Genomic DNA, 20,773 nt, shown 5'->3' with positions numbered 1-20,773 from the left:
AGGAATGCTTTTACAAAATATACACACATAACATCACATCGAGATGAAGAAACAAGAGATGGACAACATTCCTTCCTGCAAATTAACGAGGTAGTGTTCAGAGATTTCAATAACGTGAGTTAGTCGTGAGGTAGAGCTGGTAACGTGGATTCGAATCTGCAGGATGCCACAAAATGTTTCCCATAATCCAAGCTGTGGGTCCATTGTAAGAGTGGATTTTAACTTGGATGGTGGGTGCTAGAATATTACTGTTCACTCACTGCCTTTTCACTTCTCAGTAGTTTAAAGTTAGGGACGGCGGCGTATAACCTTAACCACCTTGCCGTAACTACACAGGACAAATACAAAAACATTTGCGTTGACTGATTTATTTTTTTCATATTTTGCGGAGTGGCTTTTCATCCCTACTATTTTGAACTTTCATGTCCACCCTAAAGATTAGTTAGCCTTAAAAGGAACCATCCGTAATTACATAATGCCTGTAGAGACACCTATTGGCTGCGGATATCACCTAACTTGTAAACAGAAACGCCTGTTTTTCTAAAGGGTGTTATTACTAAGGGATGGATGTTATAACTTCAGAGCCTCATCATTTATATTGTGCCCTAAAGCTTCGTTGTCCGTGAGAATTCTTTAGTTAAACCAAGCCGGGATGATCACGGACAATAAGTCGACAATTGAAGGGCGAGGTTTATACTTAGAAAACTTTAATGCGGGCCTTACCTGAATGGGTAGGTAACCCTACAGATCTCTCTCCTTCCTTCAGAGAAGAGGGCGGATTTCCTCCCATCGCTCGTGAGTTTAAACCGACTGATGTGTAGCACGATTATTCAGGATAAGGATCAAAAATATCCTCAAAATGAAACTTTCCTTGTAGGTTGTTCAGGGATCAGAAAAGCCCAGTCGGTGAACCAAGCCTCAGTGATGGTATCAACCCGAAGTGTGGTCTGTGCTATTTTTCTTTCTAATTAAATTGTTGACATATACGCCCTTTTGCATACACAGGAATGTAACAGGTTGAAACTTTATGAGTAAATGACAATATTTTATTAATTAATATGATGTATGAGGCGCTGTATTACCTTCTGCAACTTAATTACATTCTGACGAATAACCGTGGAAGAGGGGAGGTTTAGTTCCTCTAGTTAACACACGTGTTGTCAGTTGTTTGATTAGATAAAACCTTAACTGATTTGTTGTGCTCTTCTTTGGTAGCCATAAACTGTGGAAAGTTTATGTGTATTAACGTTAGTCCCTATTACACGATGTAAGTCAAATGAGGAAACCTTATAGTTCATTTATCCAGTGGCTGTTTTTGTAGAAAGGTTTCTTTGTAACTTGAACTGGTAATGGTAACCCTTGGTGACTGTAGAAATTGTACAACTGACGTGTGTGGTAGAGCAGATATCTATCGGAAATGTTCAAGTTATAAGGACACTAATAACCTGTAGATAGTTTTAGCTTTCCAGTCACCGAACAACGACAGTAGGAAAACATTTTATGTAAGGTTTTGATTTTATAATGGCGTCGAAAACTGTATAATAGAAATGTTTCAAAGCAATGTTCCCCGTCTTGTAATCTGCCATATATTATTAAAATGTAACTTTTAATTATTTGTAAAGGTGTATGTGTCCATAATTATATTAAAACATTTACCTACATAATTTAATAATTCGAATATTATATATTACATATAATATATTATATATTCCAGACCCCTTGTAATTCACACCTTTCCTCTTAACTACTACCTGATCAACAACAGAGGTATATCACTATTTCTGATCATTAATATAGTTATACCATTATTTCTGATAGTTAATACAGGCATATTATTATTTATTCTTATCAACAGGGGTATATCACTATTGATTTTCATTTTCAAAGTTTTAATATATAATCTGTATTTTTAATAAAAACATTCATGTCTTTACTACAAAAACTCCTTCCTGTAACAAAATTGAATTTTTTAGACATTTCTCTGATATGTTTTACTACATCTAGGGATTTTCTCCACACTTTTTGTGACCCTAAATGTAGCATGCAGACTATAGGTTTGTTTAGAACAATCGAGCTTCACTACAATAACAAGCTGTTGATCTAAGAGTGCTTGTAGTATGTATGAAATAGATTCACACATGAGTATTATAACCTGAGAGTGCTTGTACTTATGTATGAAATAGAATCACACATGAGTATTATAACCTGAGAGTGATTGTACTTATGTATGAAATAGATTCACACATGAGTATTATAAACTGAGAGTGCTTGTACTTACGTATGAAATAAAATCACACATGAGTATCAACCTGAGAGTGCTTGCATTACGTTTAAATAAGATGTAATTACATTCTCAGTGCAACAAACTGAGGCTGTTAGTAACAGTTCAGTCTTAGAAAAGCTACAACATTTTAAGATTTATCTTGGAGAATCAGTGTTCGCTTATAATCATTACTTTTAAAAATAGTGGTTGATTTGTTTAGTGTTTTTTGGCACAAAGCAACTCGGTTGTTTGTTTCTTGTATCTAAGACCACCAAAGAAACGCTATGTCTAAGTTTTGGCAGGAGCAGATGAAATTACACATGGGTGAGCGGATGGTTGTTTTTTTTTTTTTTGTGGTTAAACACAGTGCTACACAATAGGCTACCTGGTGCCTACCACGGTTATCGAAACCCAGTTTCTAGCGTCATAAGTCCGCAAATATGGCGTTGTGCCAGTGGAGAACTAAGTAGATTGATTGGTCATCCAGGGCGATGCCTTGCCAAATTTTTACGTGATCTATTGATTGTAAATAATTTATCCACCTCTATTTTAATCAATAGAAAAGTTTTCGGGAATAACTTTAAACAAAGTTGTGAGAAAAGTTTTAAAAAATTCCAGAGACAAAAGTTAAGTTTCAAGTATGCCACCAGGGGTTGAAAGAAAGTCACATAGGACTATCTGCCGTGTCCCCGAGGGGAAACGAATCCCTGATTTTAGCGTTGTAAATCGGTAGATTTACCGCTATACCAATGGGGGACATACATCGTGTAGATTCGCGCTTAAAAAATGAAAGCCAGTGATTAAACTTATTCTCTCCACACAAATAACTTATGACTACAGTTTTTGAAATAGTTTTCAACGTCGTTAACACGAATGACAATGTATCCAGTGGCTCAACAGTACGTTTATAGGCTTAAAACGCTAAGAATCAAGTTCCGATACTTATGATTGGCACAGCACAGACAGACTATTAGCTTTTCGATTAATAACAAGAAGTGACGAAAATATGTAAAGTTACCATATTACTATTATTTCATCAGTTCCATGGAATACACAATCTTCGATCGTAAATAGAACCCAAAGAACCATGACGAAGATATTAGATATTTCCTATTCTGCTTACGTCACAAGCTTTTGTCACTTCCAGAACATTCAAGATTGATCGTTTCAGATCGTTGAAACATGATAGACATAAATAGGTTCTCATGCCAACGTTTACTGAGATATCGTGGATATAGCCTTCATATAGCCCTCATGTTACCAGTTATTGAAACGTAGTGGATATAGCCCTCATGCCCTATATAATTATTGAAGTTGGATATAGCCCTCGTGCTACCAGTTATTGAAACGTAGTGGATATAGCATGCTAGTAGTTATTCAAACATAGGATATAGCCCATGTTACCAGTTATTGAAACGTAGTGGATATAGCCCTCATGCTAGTAGTTATTCAAACATAATGGATATAGCCCTCGTGCTACCAGTTATTGAAACGTAGTGGTTATAGCCCTCATGCTAGTAGTTATTCAAACATAATGGATATAGCCCTCGTGCTACCAGTTATTGAAACGTAGTGGTTATAGCCCTCATGCTAGTAGTTATTCAAACATAGTGGATATAGCCCTCATTCTAGTAGTTATTCAAACATGGTGGATATAGCCCTCGTGCTACCAGTTATTGAAACGTAGTGGATATAGCCCTCATGCTAGTAGTTATTCAAACATAATGGATATAGCCCTCGTGCTACCAGTTATTGAAACGTAGTGGTTATAGCCCTCATGCTAGTAGTTATTCAAACATAGTGGATATAACTATCAAATCAGTGGTTATTGTAACATCAAGTATTGAAACATTATGTATATAGCTGTCATACATGTACTTGAAATCTACTACTTATACCGCTTTGAAGAGATGCTGTTTATTTTTGGTAAGCTGCCCAATAGGCTGGTTATATATGCTGTGCCCATCAGGAGTATCGAAACCCGGTTTTTAGCGGTACTAGTTTTCAGACGTTTCAGCGAACCTCTGACGGGTGCATAGCTTATGTCCTTATATATCCTTCTGTGTTCTACTGAAAGGTTATTATTGGTTAATGGTGATCAAGAGGTTCCAACACATCTTCCACAGCTGTATATGATGTAAGCTACTCCTTCAGGTCCAACGTAAACGTTGTAAAAATCCTTCATGGACTCCAACCTTACCCAAGATTATACCGAATCATGTTGTCGCCTTGTCTTAACTGAACTTATCATTTCTATGTACTAACTATGAGTTGAAAGGTTACAGCAAACTCTGTTAACGTGCCACTTATTTTTACTGCTTTAAACACAAACTGGGTAATCGATTCTAGATAATCAGTTTTTCCTATAAAATTGAGAATGATGCAAATTCTTAAGTTATAAACTTAAAGTTTTCTATCCATCCTTTTGATAGGCACAACAATGTGTATGTTGGTTCATTCTGTCGGCAGTTGTCTTCTGACTCGATGTTTGTAAACGAGAAAGCATTTAGTGTCAAATGTTGACACAAAATGTGCAGTAAACCAATATACTGATTATTTAAACTCTTGCACTCCCAACCCACATTTAACAAATTCTACTCAATTAACTGGTTTTGATACTATAGCTTGGTGGAAATATTGATCCTGTGTTCAGATCATTTATAATTTTATACATGTCAGAGCTACTACTATAGCTTGGTGGAAATATTGGTCCTGAGTTCAAATAATTCATAATTTTATATAAGAGCTACTATTTCCGGTGGAAATATCGATCCTAATTTCAGATCATTTATAATTTTTTCATGTTAGAGTTTATTTTGCAAGAAAACTGATATTTATGTCTGGTTGGTTATATGTTTTAACATACGAGTGATAGACTTCATCATATTTCTTAGTACACTGTACTAAGAATTCTGAACTGATGGGATACGATATGTATTTGTTGGTCTGTTGAATTATGCAGTGTTTTCAAATCCAGAAAATAAATATCTCTTGCGTATGCTTAATCCTCTGTAACTATTTAAATTTTTAATTGAGAAGCCTATTCACACAGTCCAGTTACTCTTTGTTTTTCTCAACAGGAACCTGGGTTTTCAAGCTATCGATATTCTTCGGAATCCCCAGGCTTATCTTCTCGGAACACGGCCGCTCTGCACACAACTCGCAGGGCTGTCTCGTGGACAGACCAAGCTCTGCTACCTCTATAGGGACCACATCCCGCACGTGGGCCACGGAGCTCAGCTGGGTATAGCTGAATGTCAGTGGCAGTTCAGATATCGTCGCTGGAACTGTTCCACAGTTGACGACTCGAGCGTTTTCGGTCCCGTCTTAAACATAGGTAAGTTTTTTGAAATGCTGAAAATCTTAGGGTAACAACTATCACAATATGTATACCATGTATCTGTATTCCCCAAAACGAAAGAAAAAAAAAGTAATATATATTCCCTCTTTTACAAAATCTCGCTAAAATTACCGTCACACGCATCTTACACTTGTGGCATTTCAACGATAAATCCTGTTTAATAATCAAGGAAAACGCGCCCTGTATAGAACGTCACATTCATTCACTTGAAAAACGTGTTTCAGAAGAGAGATACGCATTAAGTGTTTCTGATATTCGTGATTAATACCATGTATGTTGGACTGTGTCGTGCTCAGTCATTGTGTGTGAACATTTTTGTTTTGTAGGTGTGCACTCTTTTATCAAGATCACGTATCCAAGTGCCCTAAGAAATAATAATAATAATAAAAAGATCACGTGATGGTAGCTTACAATCTTATTAATGTTCAAGCAGTTTCATTATTAATCACTCCGAGGATTCCTAAGCCTTGAAGTCTCGTGCTCTGTGATATATGTATTTCGTAAAAGTGTTTCGTTTTGTCTCGTTTATAAATGAGTTCAGTACAATATACAATATTTTCTTGTGATGTACTGCCCATGAATTATTTATAACTTGTGAAAACACACACACACGCACACAAAACTAGAAGTGAAACTTCAAGCTCAAAGTAAGCTTCACTGAACATACAGTAGCTCAAATATATCCTCTTTATTTAAATTCAGTATGTCCGGAGCCTACTCATGCTCTCTCCTATTAGTCACAACCAAACTCTAACTAAACACGTTACCACATATCTTCGAACGGCGGCACACCGTGATTTGGAACGAGTAATTCATTCATATCAAGACAGCCTGCTAGTGACACTTCTATGTTCCAAGTGGGAGCCAGCTAAGTGCACATGGGATGAAGGGCAAAACTTTAGTAGAATCATCATATTCTCATTCCTCATCAGCCACGCTTGACTGACAAAAACTCTTTTTGTCTCCGAAAGATGTAATCAGATTATCTTCTGTATCACGCGGCGTCGCTTCACAACGAAGTAGATATTAAATTAACGTGTTTCAAAGTTGATTAATATTAGCATGGGGAGACTTGGAGAAGACAGCTTTATTCCAGTTGTGCTAAATGTATCAAAGAGCCAAAGCTACAAAAAAGCGATGCCTCATTTCATGTAATATACGGGAAGTCAAGAAGTTCGGTTTTGGAAAATTCTATAGAAAGGAATTGAAAAAAGTTAAACGAAGTTTGAAGATGGGTGAAATTTTATATGTAAACAGAGGGCAAACAGAGACTACTGACATATGTAAACAGAGGGCAAACAGAGACTACTGATATATGTAAACAGAGGGCAAACAGAGACTACTGACTGACGAAACAATCGCTACACTCACTCACTAATCGTGAAATAAACACCCTAAATTCATGTGGAGATGTAGTTTCTGTCTTTAAAGATAATCTCGAGAAGTCGGTAAGTTGATGATTTCTGGGTCCCACATGATAAGACACTGATATTGTTAAGTTCTTTAGTCCTGGTAAGAAACTATGTGTACTTTGATGCCCTGCAGCCATGAAAACATTTTACGGGGGTGAACCAAGATGAACAGCTTTAAGATATAGAAGGAATTACCTAGATTCATAATATAGTCTTGGCAGCTCTGGATCCTTCATGTGGACATGAAATTTAAGCTCAAGTATTTGTGGGTAATTAAAAAAAAATTAAGTTTAAGTAATATTTGAAGAGACTGGGTTGTTTTGGTCCTCAAGAACTTCATCTCACGAAAGGCTTAAGGAGGTTTTAGTTTGTTTTAAATTTTGCGCAAAGCTACACGAGGGCTATCTATGCCAGCCGTCCCTGATTTAGCAGTGTAAGACTAGAGAGAAGGCAGCTAGTCATTACCACTCACCGTGCACTTTTGGGTTACTCTTTTACCAACGAATAGTGGGATTGACCATCATATTGTTGGTGAAAGGACGAGCATGTTTTGTGCGACAGGGATTCGAACCCGCGACTCTCACATTACAAATCGAGTGCCTCAACCACCTGGCCATGCCGGGCCTACTTATGGAGGTAAAAGAAGATTGATCTCACATGCCCTTTCCTCCCATATTAGTCGAGGGCTCTGTGCTATGGCATAATTTGTATGTGTGTTAATCCGATTTCACTAGAAATGTGTTAGAGAGATTAACATTTAGTGACTCTCCTCTACCCCTGTACGAAAGGGGACTACTCCCTGATCTTCCTCTATACTTTTATGTTTGTAATTTTCAGCAGAATGTTTTATGTTCACTTGTTGTTCAAAGTAGTTTATGAAATTAACTTTACTTCAGTTATATAAAGAATCACGTGCACCTGACACCCAATAACAGCAGGTCAACCACCCTTACCAGCCCTTTCATGTAACACACTGACGGCTTGTTGCAGTATGCAAATATTAGAGCTCATGTGGCTTCGTGTGCGGTAGAAACTGGATGTGGGTTGGCAGATGTTTTAACTTCTACTTCTTCCAGAGTACGGATGCAGTGTGGTCAGGCTTTGAAACTTACCATGTCTATAAATTACTACTGGTAATGAAGACATCTAATTTTGCATTATACTACGATCAATCACGAAATCTGATGTTATGTTGGCACGTGAAGTTCGTTTACAAGCAGAATGTATCTTAAAGAAGGACTGGCCTGCCTCAAGCAACCTTGTGTATAGTACTGGTTCACCGTTAAATTACAGGGCCCAGTATTTTACAAACGGTTTAAAGATTTATTTGTTCCGCTAACAGAGACGGGCGCCATCAAACTCCCACTAACGAAATCATTCAGATGAGAATACGAAAAATAACTCCATTACAATAACTGTGGAACTCACCACAGTTAGTAAACACGTGCATAAGAGACGTATCTAAACAACAGCGCTTGAATATCGCAATTAATAAAAACAATGGGTTTGAAGTAGGCTTTTTGTTTTTACAAATTCGTGAATATCTTGCATAGTTATTAACCCTAGGGTTGTTATGGAAACAGGTTAGGAACTTCCAAAATAATCATTAACCCAGCTGGAAGTGGATCACACTGGTAGCGACAATGGTTGTTCCTGAACAGAACCACGGGTTATTGCTTCTATTACTAAAGTGTATTTCATTCGATCACAAAGTAGGCCGACACTACAATATTTCAATGTATTTGAAGGTTACAAATGGTATTTTGTTCAGGGGAACTACTGAGGCGGTTTTTGTTTGGAGATATTTGATTCCAGCATGAACATCATCTACTCACTGTACGCATCCTTCTCTGACTCTGAATCATCATATTTTATTAAGAAAACACAATAAAAGGCCTAATATTCGTAATGAAAATCACGGTAGACCGCAGATGTTTCCATTCCTTTTCGTTTTTCCGTAACGAATTTCCATACAGAGGAGTTTAAAAGTCGGCATTCAAATCTTTACTTAAAAGTGAAATTTTTATTTTGAATCTAGATTCATGCCATTCGGATTTCTACTTGGATGAGGACGCTGGAGGCGCCACATATCTCTATAATTTACCTCATGATGGCAGTGTTTTGTCATTGGCTAATAAACTCCAGAAGTGTGGTAGGTTGACAGGATTCGTCGCCCATTAGACCAACGCCTTGTTTGATATGACAGGGTAGTAATTATTATGTCACGCATGACCTGTACTTCATACATCATTGATATAAACGAAACTGCCCTACAAGTGTTGATCTTTATGTTTCGTTGTTTAATGCTCTTATTTCGGCGAAAAACTGTATATATTTTCCATTACAAACTCTGTTGTTGTAATTTCGTACAACCAGACTCACGACTATACATACTAACATCGGTTTCCAACTGTAATGAGTACCCAGAACGGTTATTTCTAGGCTAAAAGATAACAATTACAAGCAGTCGAATAGAACAGTTGTGTTTCCATGTTAAAAACTAACTGTTACAATTAGTTATAAAGAACAGTTGTGTTTTCAAACTGAAGGTTAACTGTTACAAGTAGTTATATAGAACGGTTGTGTTTCTAGACTGAAAGTTAACTGTTACAAGTAGTTATATAGAACAGTTGTGTTTCTAGACTGAAAGTTAACTGTTACAAGTAGTTATATAGAACAGTTGTGTTTCCAGACTGAAGGCTAACTATTACAAGTAGTTATATAGAACAGTTGTGTTTCTAGACTGAAAGTTAACTGTTACAAGTAGTTATATAGAACAGTTGTGTTTCCAGACTGAAGGTTAACAATTGCAAGTAATTATATAGAAACGTTGTTTTTCTCTATTGAAGGTTATATAGAATAGCTGTGTTTCTTAACTGAATGCTAACTATTAGAAATGGTTTGGTAGAATAATTGTGTTTCCCAACTGAAGGCTAACTGCTACAGGAAGTCAGAAAAAACAGTAGTGTTTCCTGACTGAAAGCTGTCACAGATACAGTTACGACAAAAAGTGTTCGTACACCTGCATCTCAAGTAGTTTTTGCTCATAACTTAAAAAGCATCACGATCAGGCTAATAGACGTATGTTATATTATAAAAAAATATACTAACACACATCTACATAATTTTTTATGTAAATTAAACGAAAAATAAACTGTTTATAAACAAATAATCAAAAATAGGAGGAGCAGAAAGTGTTCATACAGTTCAGAAAGTGTGAAAAAAATGATATTCCCGTAAAAATTTTGTTTAGTTTGACGAATAAACTACATTATGCCATTCCACAACTAGACACTTTGTTCATAATTATTGGAATTTAGCCAGTGAAAAATGTACTTCCGGCAATTTAGCGCCTTCTCCGTCATTATCTGCTTGATTATCATGGCGAACAGGAAACAACTGTCCAGTGATTTAAAAATATGAATTATTGTAAAATACAAGTCTCGTGTGTCTCTTTCAGTATTGCTACAGAACTTAATGTGCTGAAATATACTGTTCAAAGCATAATTGCCAAGTTTAAGCTTACAGGATCAACTGCTAGCCTCCCTCGTTCCGGACGCCCCACCAAAATTCCAGAAAGAACCAAGAGGAAGGTTCTCAGTGAAGTTAGTAGGAACCCTCGTTTAACAAGTAATAACATACAGAAACTGGTAAGGAAAACTGGGGTTGAAGTAAGCACCTCTACAGTTACGAACATGTTACACTCTTCTGGGTTCAAAACATGCCGTCCATATTAAAGCCTGTTCATTTAGAAGCACGATTGAGGTATGCAAGAAAGCATGTAGATAAACTCTTTACCTATTGGAAGCGTATTCTTTGGTCAGACGAGACTAAAATCGAGCTTTTCGGCCACAATGATGTTCGCAATATTTTCCGTAAAAAGGGGGAACGAAATCTTCCAAAGAACACCGTCCCTACAGTTAAACACGGAGGTGGCTCGATCATGCTATGGGGTTCCTTCAGCTCTTCTGGTGTAGGCAGCCTTCACCGCGTCATCGGAATCATGAAAAAAGAAGAGTACGTTGATGTATTAGGCACATGTATCAAGAATGATGCTCGGAACTTGTGGCTTGGGCGTCGTTGGATCTTCCAGCACGACAATGACCCTAAGCACACATCGAAATATGTGCAATCCTGGTTGCAGAGGAACCATATAAGCGTTCTGGAGTGGCCATCGCAGTCACCCGATCTCAACCCAATTGAAAACGTTTGACATGAGTTGAATACCAGGGCTCATCAGCGTCATCCAAAAAACTTGCAAGAATTGGAGGCCTTCTGTGAAGAAGAATGGAAGAAAATACCAATCGAGTATCGTCAAATGATCATGGAAGGCTATGAGGAGAGATTGCACCAAGTAATTCATCTGAAAGGCTACACAACTGACCATTAAAGTAGACGCACAAACACTTTCTGCCCCGCCTATGTTTCGTTATTTGTTTATAAACAGTTTATTTGTCGTTCAATTTACATAAAAATTTATGTAAGTGTGTGTTAGTATAATATTTATAATATACTGTACTTTAATTATCCTAATCATGGTACTTTTTAAGTTATGAGGACAAAACTACTCATGATGCAGGTGTACGAACACTTTGTGTCGTAACTGTAGTTACGCAGAATAATTGTGTTTAGTGTGCACATGAGATTGCAATAGCAAAATACAATATGGAATTAATAAATAATGATTAGATCACACTAGGAAAACTTTACTGAATTCCGATGTGTGTATTAGACACCAGATAATGAATGTGTTATCAACCTAGTTACAGAACCAGATTAGATGAGTTATCTTTTTCTCTTTACAGCACCAAATTATGTGGTTTTTATTGCTATCTTTACAGTTCATGTAATTACTACATCAAATAGTGTGTTTTTATCAAAGTAGTTATTAGAAAAACAGATACGCTACGCTTTATCGTTGTAATCTCATCACGGCATAGTGTATGGTTTATCATTCTAATTATAACACCAGCTAATCTGTAATTTATCGTTCTTGTTACAACGCAATAATGGGTGAATTATCGTTTAATTACAGCACAACATTAAGTGTGAAATATCTTTCTGGTTACAACACAACATTAGGTGTGGATTACAAAACATTACGTATGATTTATTGCCCTTGTTTACAACACAACTTTAGGTATGGATTATCGCCCTTGTTTACAACAGAACATTAGGTATAGATTATTGTTATAAACTATATAACAAGTAATCTGCAACGCCATTTGAAATGTAATTTTGAATTAGAGGGAGGGGTTACTGAATTTCAGGGAAACTCTTGGGTCTCCCTAAATTGAGCGGTCAATAATATAGTAACATATGACGGGCATCACACAGTATAACTGTGAAACTGGTAAATTAATGTAAGGTTTTATTATATTCTAGTAAGTAACAGTTTATTCAGTTAAGGTGAGATTAAATAACACCTGTCTGTTTATAATTTAATAGTCCATTTGTAGAGTGTTACGTAGAAATGAAAAAGGTCCTCAAAACTAAAATAATATTAGGTAGTGTCTTCGTTATCAAATATTAACACTCTTTGTTTACTGAATTCCTAGTGTTGTTTGTATGACTTCACCTATTGTGGTTTTTAATTTATTCCATTTTGATATTTAAGAAAGTACGAATTTAGCGGTTTTCTGCTTGTGTTTATGTGTAAAATTACGCCCTAGTTTGGTGGTATCTAGTTTATTTATATGCCTTAAATGTTGTATGTTGATGTTTCCTACGTTTCTGCTTGACCAGACGTATAACCACCAGACATACTATGTAATTAGTTATTATTCTCTTGATTACCTTTCGCAGCCAGCAGGGAAGCGGCCTTTACTCACGCGATCTCCGCAGCGGGGGTGGTGCACATCATTTCCAGAGCCTGTCGCGACGGCCAGCTGTCGAACTGCGGCTGCAGCAGAGCTCTCCGCCCTAAAAACCTGCACCGTGACTGGATATGGGGAGGCTGCGGCGACAACATAGAGTATGGCTACCGGTTCACTGAAGGGTTTGTCGACGTCAGAGAACGAGAAAATAACTTTATGAGAGGTTCTACAGAACAAGGAAGGAAACTGATGAATCTTCACAATAACGAAGCCGGAAGAAGAGTAAGCATATAACCAATGTAGAACCGGGTTCTTTTCAGGCCAAGTACAATAAATTAAAAAAAGGAAATCTTTAGTTTAGAAGCATATTTTTTCATAAATTAAATAAGCCACCCGATACTCTATATCACTGATCTATTATATGTTTTTTATTTTATTTTATTTACACTTAACAAATTTTGTATATGTACTGTGTTGGCCCAATTATAGGACGATTTCCAATATAAGGCGACCCCCATTTTCAGAAACTATGGGAAAGAGAGAAAATGAGTGTCATAACAGCCTTTTTTAGATTCCAAAAATCAATACTATAAATGAATAGCAGGTGGATTAGTGCGTGAATTAGCGATTACCTTGAGCGAACATCTGGTGCGCATGCGTAGATGGATGCTATCTGGAGATTTAATAATGTGACAGGCTAAGGAATATGTGGTGGGTTATAAGCCGACTAAGAATTTTATAGCCTAATTATTAATGAAAAATATCTCTTTATAATCGGGTCAATACAGTATATAGCTTTTCATAATTTTAAAGTCATAGTTATTTAAATCCTTATTTTTAAACAAACTGACAGTTTTGTATGTTTATGCAGTTAATCAGTCACATATACGTTTGTTTGTTTTTTAAATTCCAAAGAAATAGATACGTCTCGAAACAAAAATTCCTTTATCGCAAAGAAAAAGTTGAAAGTATTTTGAGCGAGATTTTTTCTTCCTCTCGAATCACGAGACGGATATGAATCGTTGAAAAACAGTTGTTCACTGTGTTAATTAACAAAATGTTCTGGTAACGACAGTAATAAACACTTGTGCTGCTCATATTTATTTTCACTGCACTTTGCGTGTTATTACTGTCCTCTGACAGAAACAGTAAGTGATGAGACGATAGACCATCAGCCCATCTTTGGCTTGTAGTTATTATTTTATTGGGAAATAAGTTATATTTTTCAACTTTTCATAAGTCGGTGGAAATAAAAGGAAACGTGCTGTTTTTGTTTCCGCTTTGCTTGTAGGTGGTGACATATTTATTCATTGGATTTAGCTGTAAAAAGGAAGTATTTGTAATTCCATTAAATAAGGATTTCACATCGTCCTCGGATAAACACCTGAACAGCCTAACGATCAAGTGATTAAAAATACAGCCTTTGTTACCACTTTGTCGTAACGGTGTTTACTGTATCCTTAGGAATTAAACATACAAACGAAGTTTACAGAAACAAGTCTCCAAGTTGATCGGATACTAAAAGAAAACGGTTGTTATATCATAGTTGTTGGTGAATATACTGCGTGCGTTTCATTCTGTGGGCTATGTAGTTACAGGGGAGAACGTTTCTGTGCCCTGGAAAGTACAGAGAAATGTTAAGATGAGAACATCTTAATTAATTATAACATTTAAAGGAATGAAACGCACGATTATTTCGAGAAACAAAGAAACATAAGCGTATACAAAACAATGCGCATGCGTTCATTGAGTTATATATAATTTCCAGTCAAGTTAATACACGGAGAGAATGAAACAAAACAACAATCGAAGGCATTTATTGTTACCTTGATTGTAAGGTAAAGAATTTCATTTTTCATTTCTTCTATTATACTGAATATATTAAATTTATCTATATAAAAGGTTGAATAAGTTATATTCAAACTATTTTGGAATCTCACCAGGTCGTTAAAGTCCATGCTACCATATCTTGCCATACTTTAATGTAATGTGCATCTTGACAAGAGCTTTATAGCGTATTTTCTATTGCAAAAAGCTCCCTTGAAAGACTCTCATGTCCAAAGTACAGCCCTCTTCTCTGATTCCTTTCTATAACCCTTCTAGTATACGAGTATGACGGTTGCCCAGCATCAGTTGAAACAGTGAAATCTTACAGCAATCCTTAGGCACTTCGAAGGGAAACTTTACCAGTATGACATTAATGTTCGGTTGAAGCCTTATTTTAGTAAACCCATACTCTCTTGGTTTCTTTTTCAAAAGAGATCCTTCTTGATCATGTTTCATACTGTTGCCTTGGTCAATGTGAAAGGCTTTTGCCATTGATTTTTGTATTTGTTGATTTCCATCTTTTACAAGATGCCACACATTTTGTTTACCGCGACTATGGTACAAGTTATTGAAGATCTATTTCTAGAAGGTCGTGGTGCTCCAAGCTGATCAATATTCCTTTGTTTTATAATGCCGTTAAGTACAAAACGATATCTCCATTTTGGAAATTCAAAATTTCTTATATGAACACGTTTCTACGGTGTGAATGTTTGAATATTTTATGTTGGTAAGAGCTGTTGCATATCCTTCTAAAAGTGGTCATCACATCACCTACAAAACGGTAAACATTGCCAAATTATAGTTTTTATACATGCCATTCCTCCATAACATTATATCAGCATATTCAAAATCGATTTCGCATAAAGTACTGAACATCTATAGTATTTAACTAGTTATTTATTTGTAACTGTTTATTTCGCTTCAAGGAATTTAAATTGTATTTATTTATAAATTGATGTGTATTATATAGTAGGCCTCATAAAGCCTGATGATTAGGGCACTCGGCTCGCAATCCGAGAGTCACGGATTCAGATTGGCTGTGGATTGGCTGTTCATATATATATCATGACTTTCATAATTCATTACTTCGCTGTTCACATATATATCATGCCTTCAATAATTCATTACTTCGCTGTTCTTATATATATATATTACATCAAGAGTTTTCCTCAAAGTATGGTAATAAATTAAAACTCTAGAAAGACTTTCTGATATTTTGACTTTTTAAATTAATTCAAAATTCTATAATTCAATGATTCCCGCTTACTTCTGTTGTTTTGTTAAATGCATATTAATAACATTTTATCTCTTAGGGGAACTTGTATATAAATTGAGCCTTGGTATTTCCTAGTCACTACGTAATCCAACCTAAATGTGACAATGAGTTATGCATATTGGAATTCAGGTCATGTCACACATATTTTAGATGCGTCGGAACCAGGTTCGCTTTAACACCCCCACTTTTACGTATTTGACTTATATATCAAACGTATGTTATATTATCAAAGATATTTTGATCATACATTAATGTAATTCATAATTGTTATATAAAAGAAATATGTAAAAGTGTGGCGGTTTCGACGCCTCTGCATTTTACTCAATCACAAATTATATCACTAATTGGTTTTTCAACAAAGAACATACACGTGAAATTAGAAGCGATATTTACAGTGGCGACGTGTTACCGACATCCTAGTTTCGTGTGCTCGGTATACAAAGTTGCTGTTCTACCCGGTAACTCGCAGTCTACGTGACTCCGCCTAGTTCCCGTGGATCATATATGTTGCCTAGGTATTACTTTAAAATAACACGTCTTATCTACAAGGCCTAAAGGCTATGTTGGCCACAATTACAATGGTGACTTCATCTGTTTTTTATGCAGCTGTGAAGTTGCAGAAATCGGTTCCGGCCAGTAACGTTTTGATTTATATAACAAGGAAACGTTTATACAATAGTACGTGAATATTGTCAAAATTTACTGAGTTCGTGCGGGTTGGAGCCAACGCCCAGTGTCTAATATTTTTATAAGAAAGATAATGCATCTTTATTAGATGCTGACTTTAAAATCGATCTGCTCTGACGTTTACAAGCTAAATATGAAACAACGAGTTACGTAACAACTTTTACCAGATCTGCTAAAAATATACAATAATAATAACAATTAATAACAAATGTTCTTTATTAGGAGTAACAAGAAAACTACATAAATGTCTATGACCAGTCGGTTCTAGATCATCAGTTAGCTACTATAGTGTTGTTTTTGGCCTTCAACCTAAGAACACCTTATCAAGTAGGGAGATGTTTCCAAGCACCTTTCTTGAAACAGAAATGTTGCATGTTAATCTCCATATACCACAACTATCGCATTTGGTTCAGTACATTATTTCAAATAGTTATCATTTCATTTTACCATTGAAGTTATCACTATTTAAGATATTTAATGTTATATATTAATCTAGCTATTACACTAAATGATCGCAAAGTTACAGGAACATATACCAACTTACGTGAAATTTATTATATGGGAAGCTCTGGCTATATATCAAACATATATATATGTGTGTCTGTGTCTGTGTATATAGCTCTAAACAAAATAAAGTCGAAAAAAACCCAAAGAAAAACTCTGCACCAATTGAAAGGATCCCCAGGGCACAAGTTATAATGTGGAATATAAAATGTACCCTAGATTTTGGAGGTGACTGAAGAAGTAGGACCACAATGCGCTGGGGATACACCGTCTATCAGTCTTAACCTCCGTTCGCCAATCTCACTTAAAGTATAATTAAAGAATAAAAAAAGCAAAGGAATAGAAATAGAAATTTGAAGAGTGAGATGTGGTTACTCAAGCTCACAACGTTCTACATCTATGTCATTCTTCGTTTTGTTTTTGAATTTTGCGCAAAGTTACACGAGGGCTATCTGCACTAGCCGTCCCTAATTTAGCAGTGTAAGACTAGAGGAAAGGCAGCTAGTCATCACCACCCACCGCCAACTCTTGGGCTACTCTTTTACTAACGAATAGTGGGATTAACCGTGACATTATAACGCCCCCACGGCTTAAAGGGCGAGCATGTTCGGTGCGACGGGGATTCGAACCAACGACCCTCAGATTACAAGTCGAACGCCTTAACCCATCTGGCCTTGCTGGGCCCATCACCCTTCACTGCCTGCAGATAGATTTGGGAAGGTGACTGCTCTCCAAAGGAAATAATATTAAGAATAAGGTATCGCCACGTGAGGAAAAGTAAGTTAAATAAACTTACCTGCTGAAGTTGACATTCCAGTCTCCATCATGGTGGTAAGACACTAGTAGACAAATTATACTAGTATGAAAGTTTCCAAACTTTATTTTAAAGTAGCTAGTATAATTCTCAACTCCAGTAGTACCAGAGAAGGTTGCATTGATTGGACAAACATCTACTAGTTGTTATTCTGGTATAAACTGTTCGTCAAAACATACATACAAACCCCCTCTTTTTTGTGTGAATAAAATAGTGTAATTTTGGTATAATCGTTTTCAAAACAGATTAATGCTTTGCTCAGATAATTTGTCGTCAAATTATTCGAATATTCAGAAATGATATGAAGCAAACGGACATTGCTAGAAGAATAGGGTACCTCATTATACTGCATCCAGAATCCTGAAATTCCATCGGGGTACAGTAAACGTTGTTCTAGGAAAGTCTACTGGTAAGCGCCAAAATACTACTGCTCGAAATGACTGTCTTTTGATCAGGTAAACAGGTCAAGATCGAAAGAAGTCTTGTTACACGTTTGGACATCAATAACATTAACACATTCACTCCAGGGTATCCAGAAAAACATGGAATATGAGACTGACATGACAAAATAATATTTTTTGCAGGAAAGGCTACCTGCAAATCAATATTAACCATAATTCCCCGCCGTCACTATGTTACTTGGACAAGATAGCGTGCCAACTAACAGTTAGGTACTGCCTATCTGCCATCTTTTTGGATGAGTCCTGTTTCCGGTTTGTTAAAGCTGATTATAGTATCCATGTTCATCGCTTACTTTGAGAACAGATGAGAGAACCACTGGGAACCCACAGAAGGTGGTGCAGTATATGTTTGAGCTGCTGTCCATCATGGTGGAAAAACTGTTCTTGATAGTATCCAGGGAAATGTCAATGACGCCTCCTACAGGCATCACATGGAGGCGATATTTCTGGTATATGATAAGCCGAGATTTAGCAATAAGCTTGTGCTCCAGGATGACAATACTGCTTTCTACAGTGCTCTTATTGCACAGAATTATTTCGACCAGAAGAACGTTGAAAGATTGCCACGGCCATCAAAGTATCTAGAGTGAGCCGGAAAATTCCTAATCAAGAATCTAAATCAACTACTGCAGTTCAGCGACGGCGCCGTCTAGTGATAAGCTGGGAAAAAATAACAACAATTACATCAATAACCTTATCGATAGCATGCCATCGCCTTGCCGAGGTTATTAGAGTCCGAGGAGGACCAAACAAGTTTTGAATGTTTAATATGAACTAAAGTAAGATTAGAGACACTGTCTCTATTTTGTCATTATGCATGTTTTGATAAGATTTTGTTGTGACAGGTGAAATGGCGAATCATACATCTTTCTAACAATTTTCATAAAATTGTTTGCTGCTCTAATAAATCATTCATTACGTCCATAGAATCTGTCTCATTATACAGATTACATTTGTAGATATTTAACATAGCACGCAATTTTCAGCCTTAAGTGTATCAAGTATATTTGTTTACACCCAAAAATAATGATCTAATATGTTCCAAAATATACAAACATTTTGGCCAAGACTGTATAATCATAACTTTGTCACTAACCTTAAAATAATATAATGTTGATGTCAACTTAAAGATTCGTTTTAAGTAGGTTTTCGTTTTATATTGTTTGTAACGAGATAAGCTATTTTATAACCTGGGTTTAAAATATAAGTTCATAAAAATGGAGCTGTTATAGCTTTATTTAAATTATAACTTTTAAACGTTAATCCTTTTCAAAAACGTTGTACTTTTTCTTTTCATTTTTATGCAAACAAACTGGTTAAATAAAGAAGCGTTTGATGAAAAAAGAAAACATTCGAGTTTTCTTGTATGTGAGTGTTTGTGTGCAGGATAACAGTATAAGTACTTGAAAACTAGTGTACCTGATGTAGTTCCACTCGTTTCAGTCAACCATAGCGTTTTTGTTTTAGCTTGGCTTGACAATATTACATTCAACCTGATTCCGGTTAACCTGGCGTAAATGGTATAGGTGAATATCTCACGGTTACTTATCGAACAAGCTGAAGCACGTGCTTCCTGAAATTCTTGTAGTTTAAGAGTTGTCCACGAATGATCCGTATCTTGCTGCCAATTTTAAGAAAACTGCTTAGAATAAATTGTTTCGTGAGCGGTTAATATTCCGTTGACACTGAATCCAAAACGATAACACCTCAGACACGAAGCATTCTGAAAGAACTGATAAGATTAGGCCTGTGTGAACCAACACAGTTCGAGGAAAATCTGTTGACTCAGCATCTAGGTAAAAGTATTTCTTTTCGTGTGTGTTTTTGTTTTATTGTGAAAATACGCAATAACAAACGGCGAAAGGAGTGAAAGTGTAGCAACTTTCAAGACTCGAAATGTGTGACTAGGAAGCTTTGTCCTGGGTTCACTGGTTTAGATCTTTGTCTTACCTCATGATTTGTTAGTCCATTAACTGAAATCTGTGTCTTAGCTCATGATTTGTTAGTCCATTAAAACTAAGATATTTCTCTTAGCTCATGAATTATTAGTTCATTAAAGCTGAGATATTTGTCTTAGCTCACGAATTATTAGTTCATTAAAACTAAAATATTTGTCTTAGCTCATGAATTATTAGTTCATTACCTGAGATATTTTTCTTAACTCATGATCTGTTGGTCCACTAACTGAGGTCTGTGTCTTAGCTTATGACTTGTTAATAATTAGGTTTCATTTGAATTTCCTGATGTTTTCAACATGTAGCAGTATGTTACAGTTCACTTGGGCCGTAAACGACTTTTTATCACTTTATACAGTTTCCAGATGTGCTAAATGGTCAAGAGAGAAACATTTTT

At 36.1% G+C, this 20,773-nt stretch overlaps 1 protein-coding gene across 3 annotated transcripts in view; it reads left to right on the top strand.

Moving 5' to 3' along the window:
* LOC143237076 (protein Wnt-5b-like) overlaps window positions 1-20,773 on the top strand; it is a 65,019-nt gene that overhangs the window by 24,902 nt on the left and 19,344 nt on the right. For all 3 annotated transcript variants that reach the window (XM_076475923.1, XM_076475924.1, XM_076475925.1), the window contains exons 2-3: window positions 5,344-5,600; window positions 12,842-13,134. In XM_076475923.1, the coding sequence (XP_076332038.1) occupies window positions 5,344-5,600; window positions 12,842-13,134 (550 nt within the window). The remainder of the gene's footprint in view (window positions 1-5,343; window positions 5,601-12,841; window positions 13,135-20,773) is intronic.

The sequence above is a fragment of the Tachypleus tridentatus genome, chromosome 13 (genome assembly GCF_004210375.1).
Source record: "Tachypleus tridentatus isolate NWPU-2018 chromosome 13, ASM421037v1, whole genome shotgun sequence".
NCBI classification, from domain to species: domain Eukaryota; kingdom Metazoa; phylum Arthropoda; class Merostomata; order Xiphosura; family Limulidae; genus Tachypleus; species Tachypleus tridentatus.
This window is presented reverse-complemented; position numbering and strand designations above follow the sequence as displayed.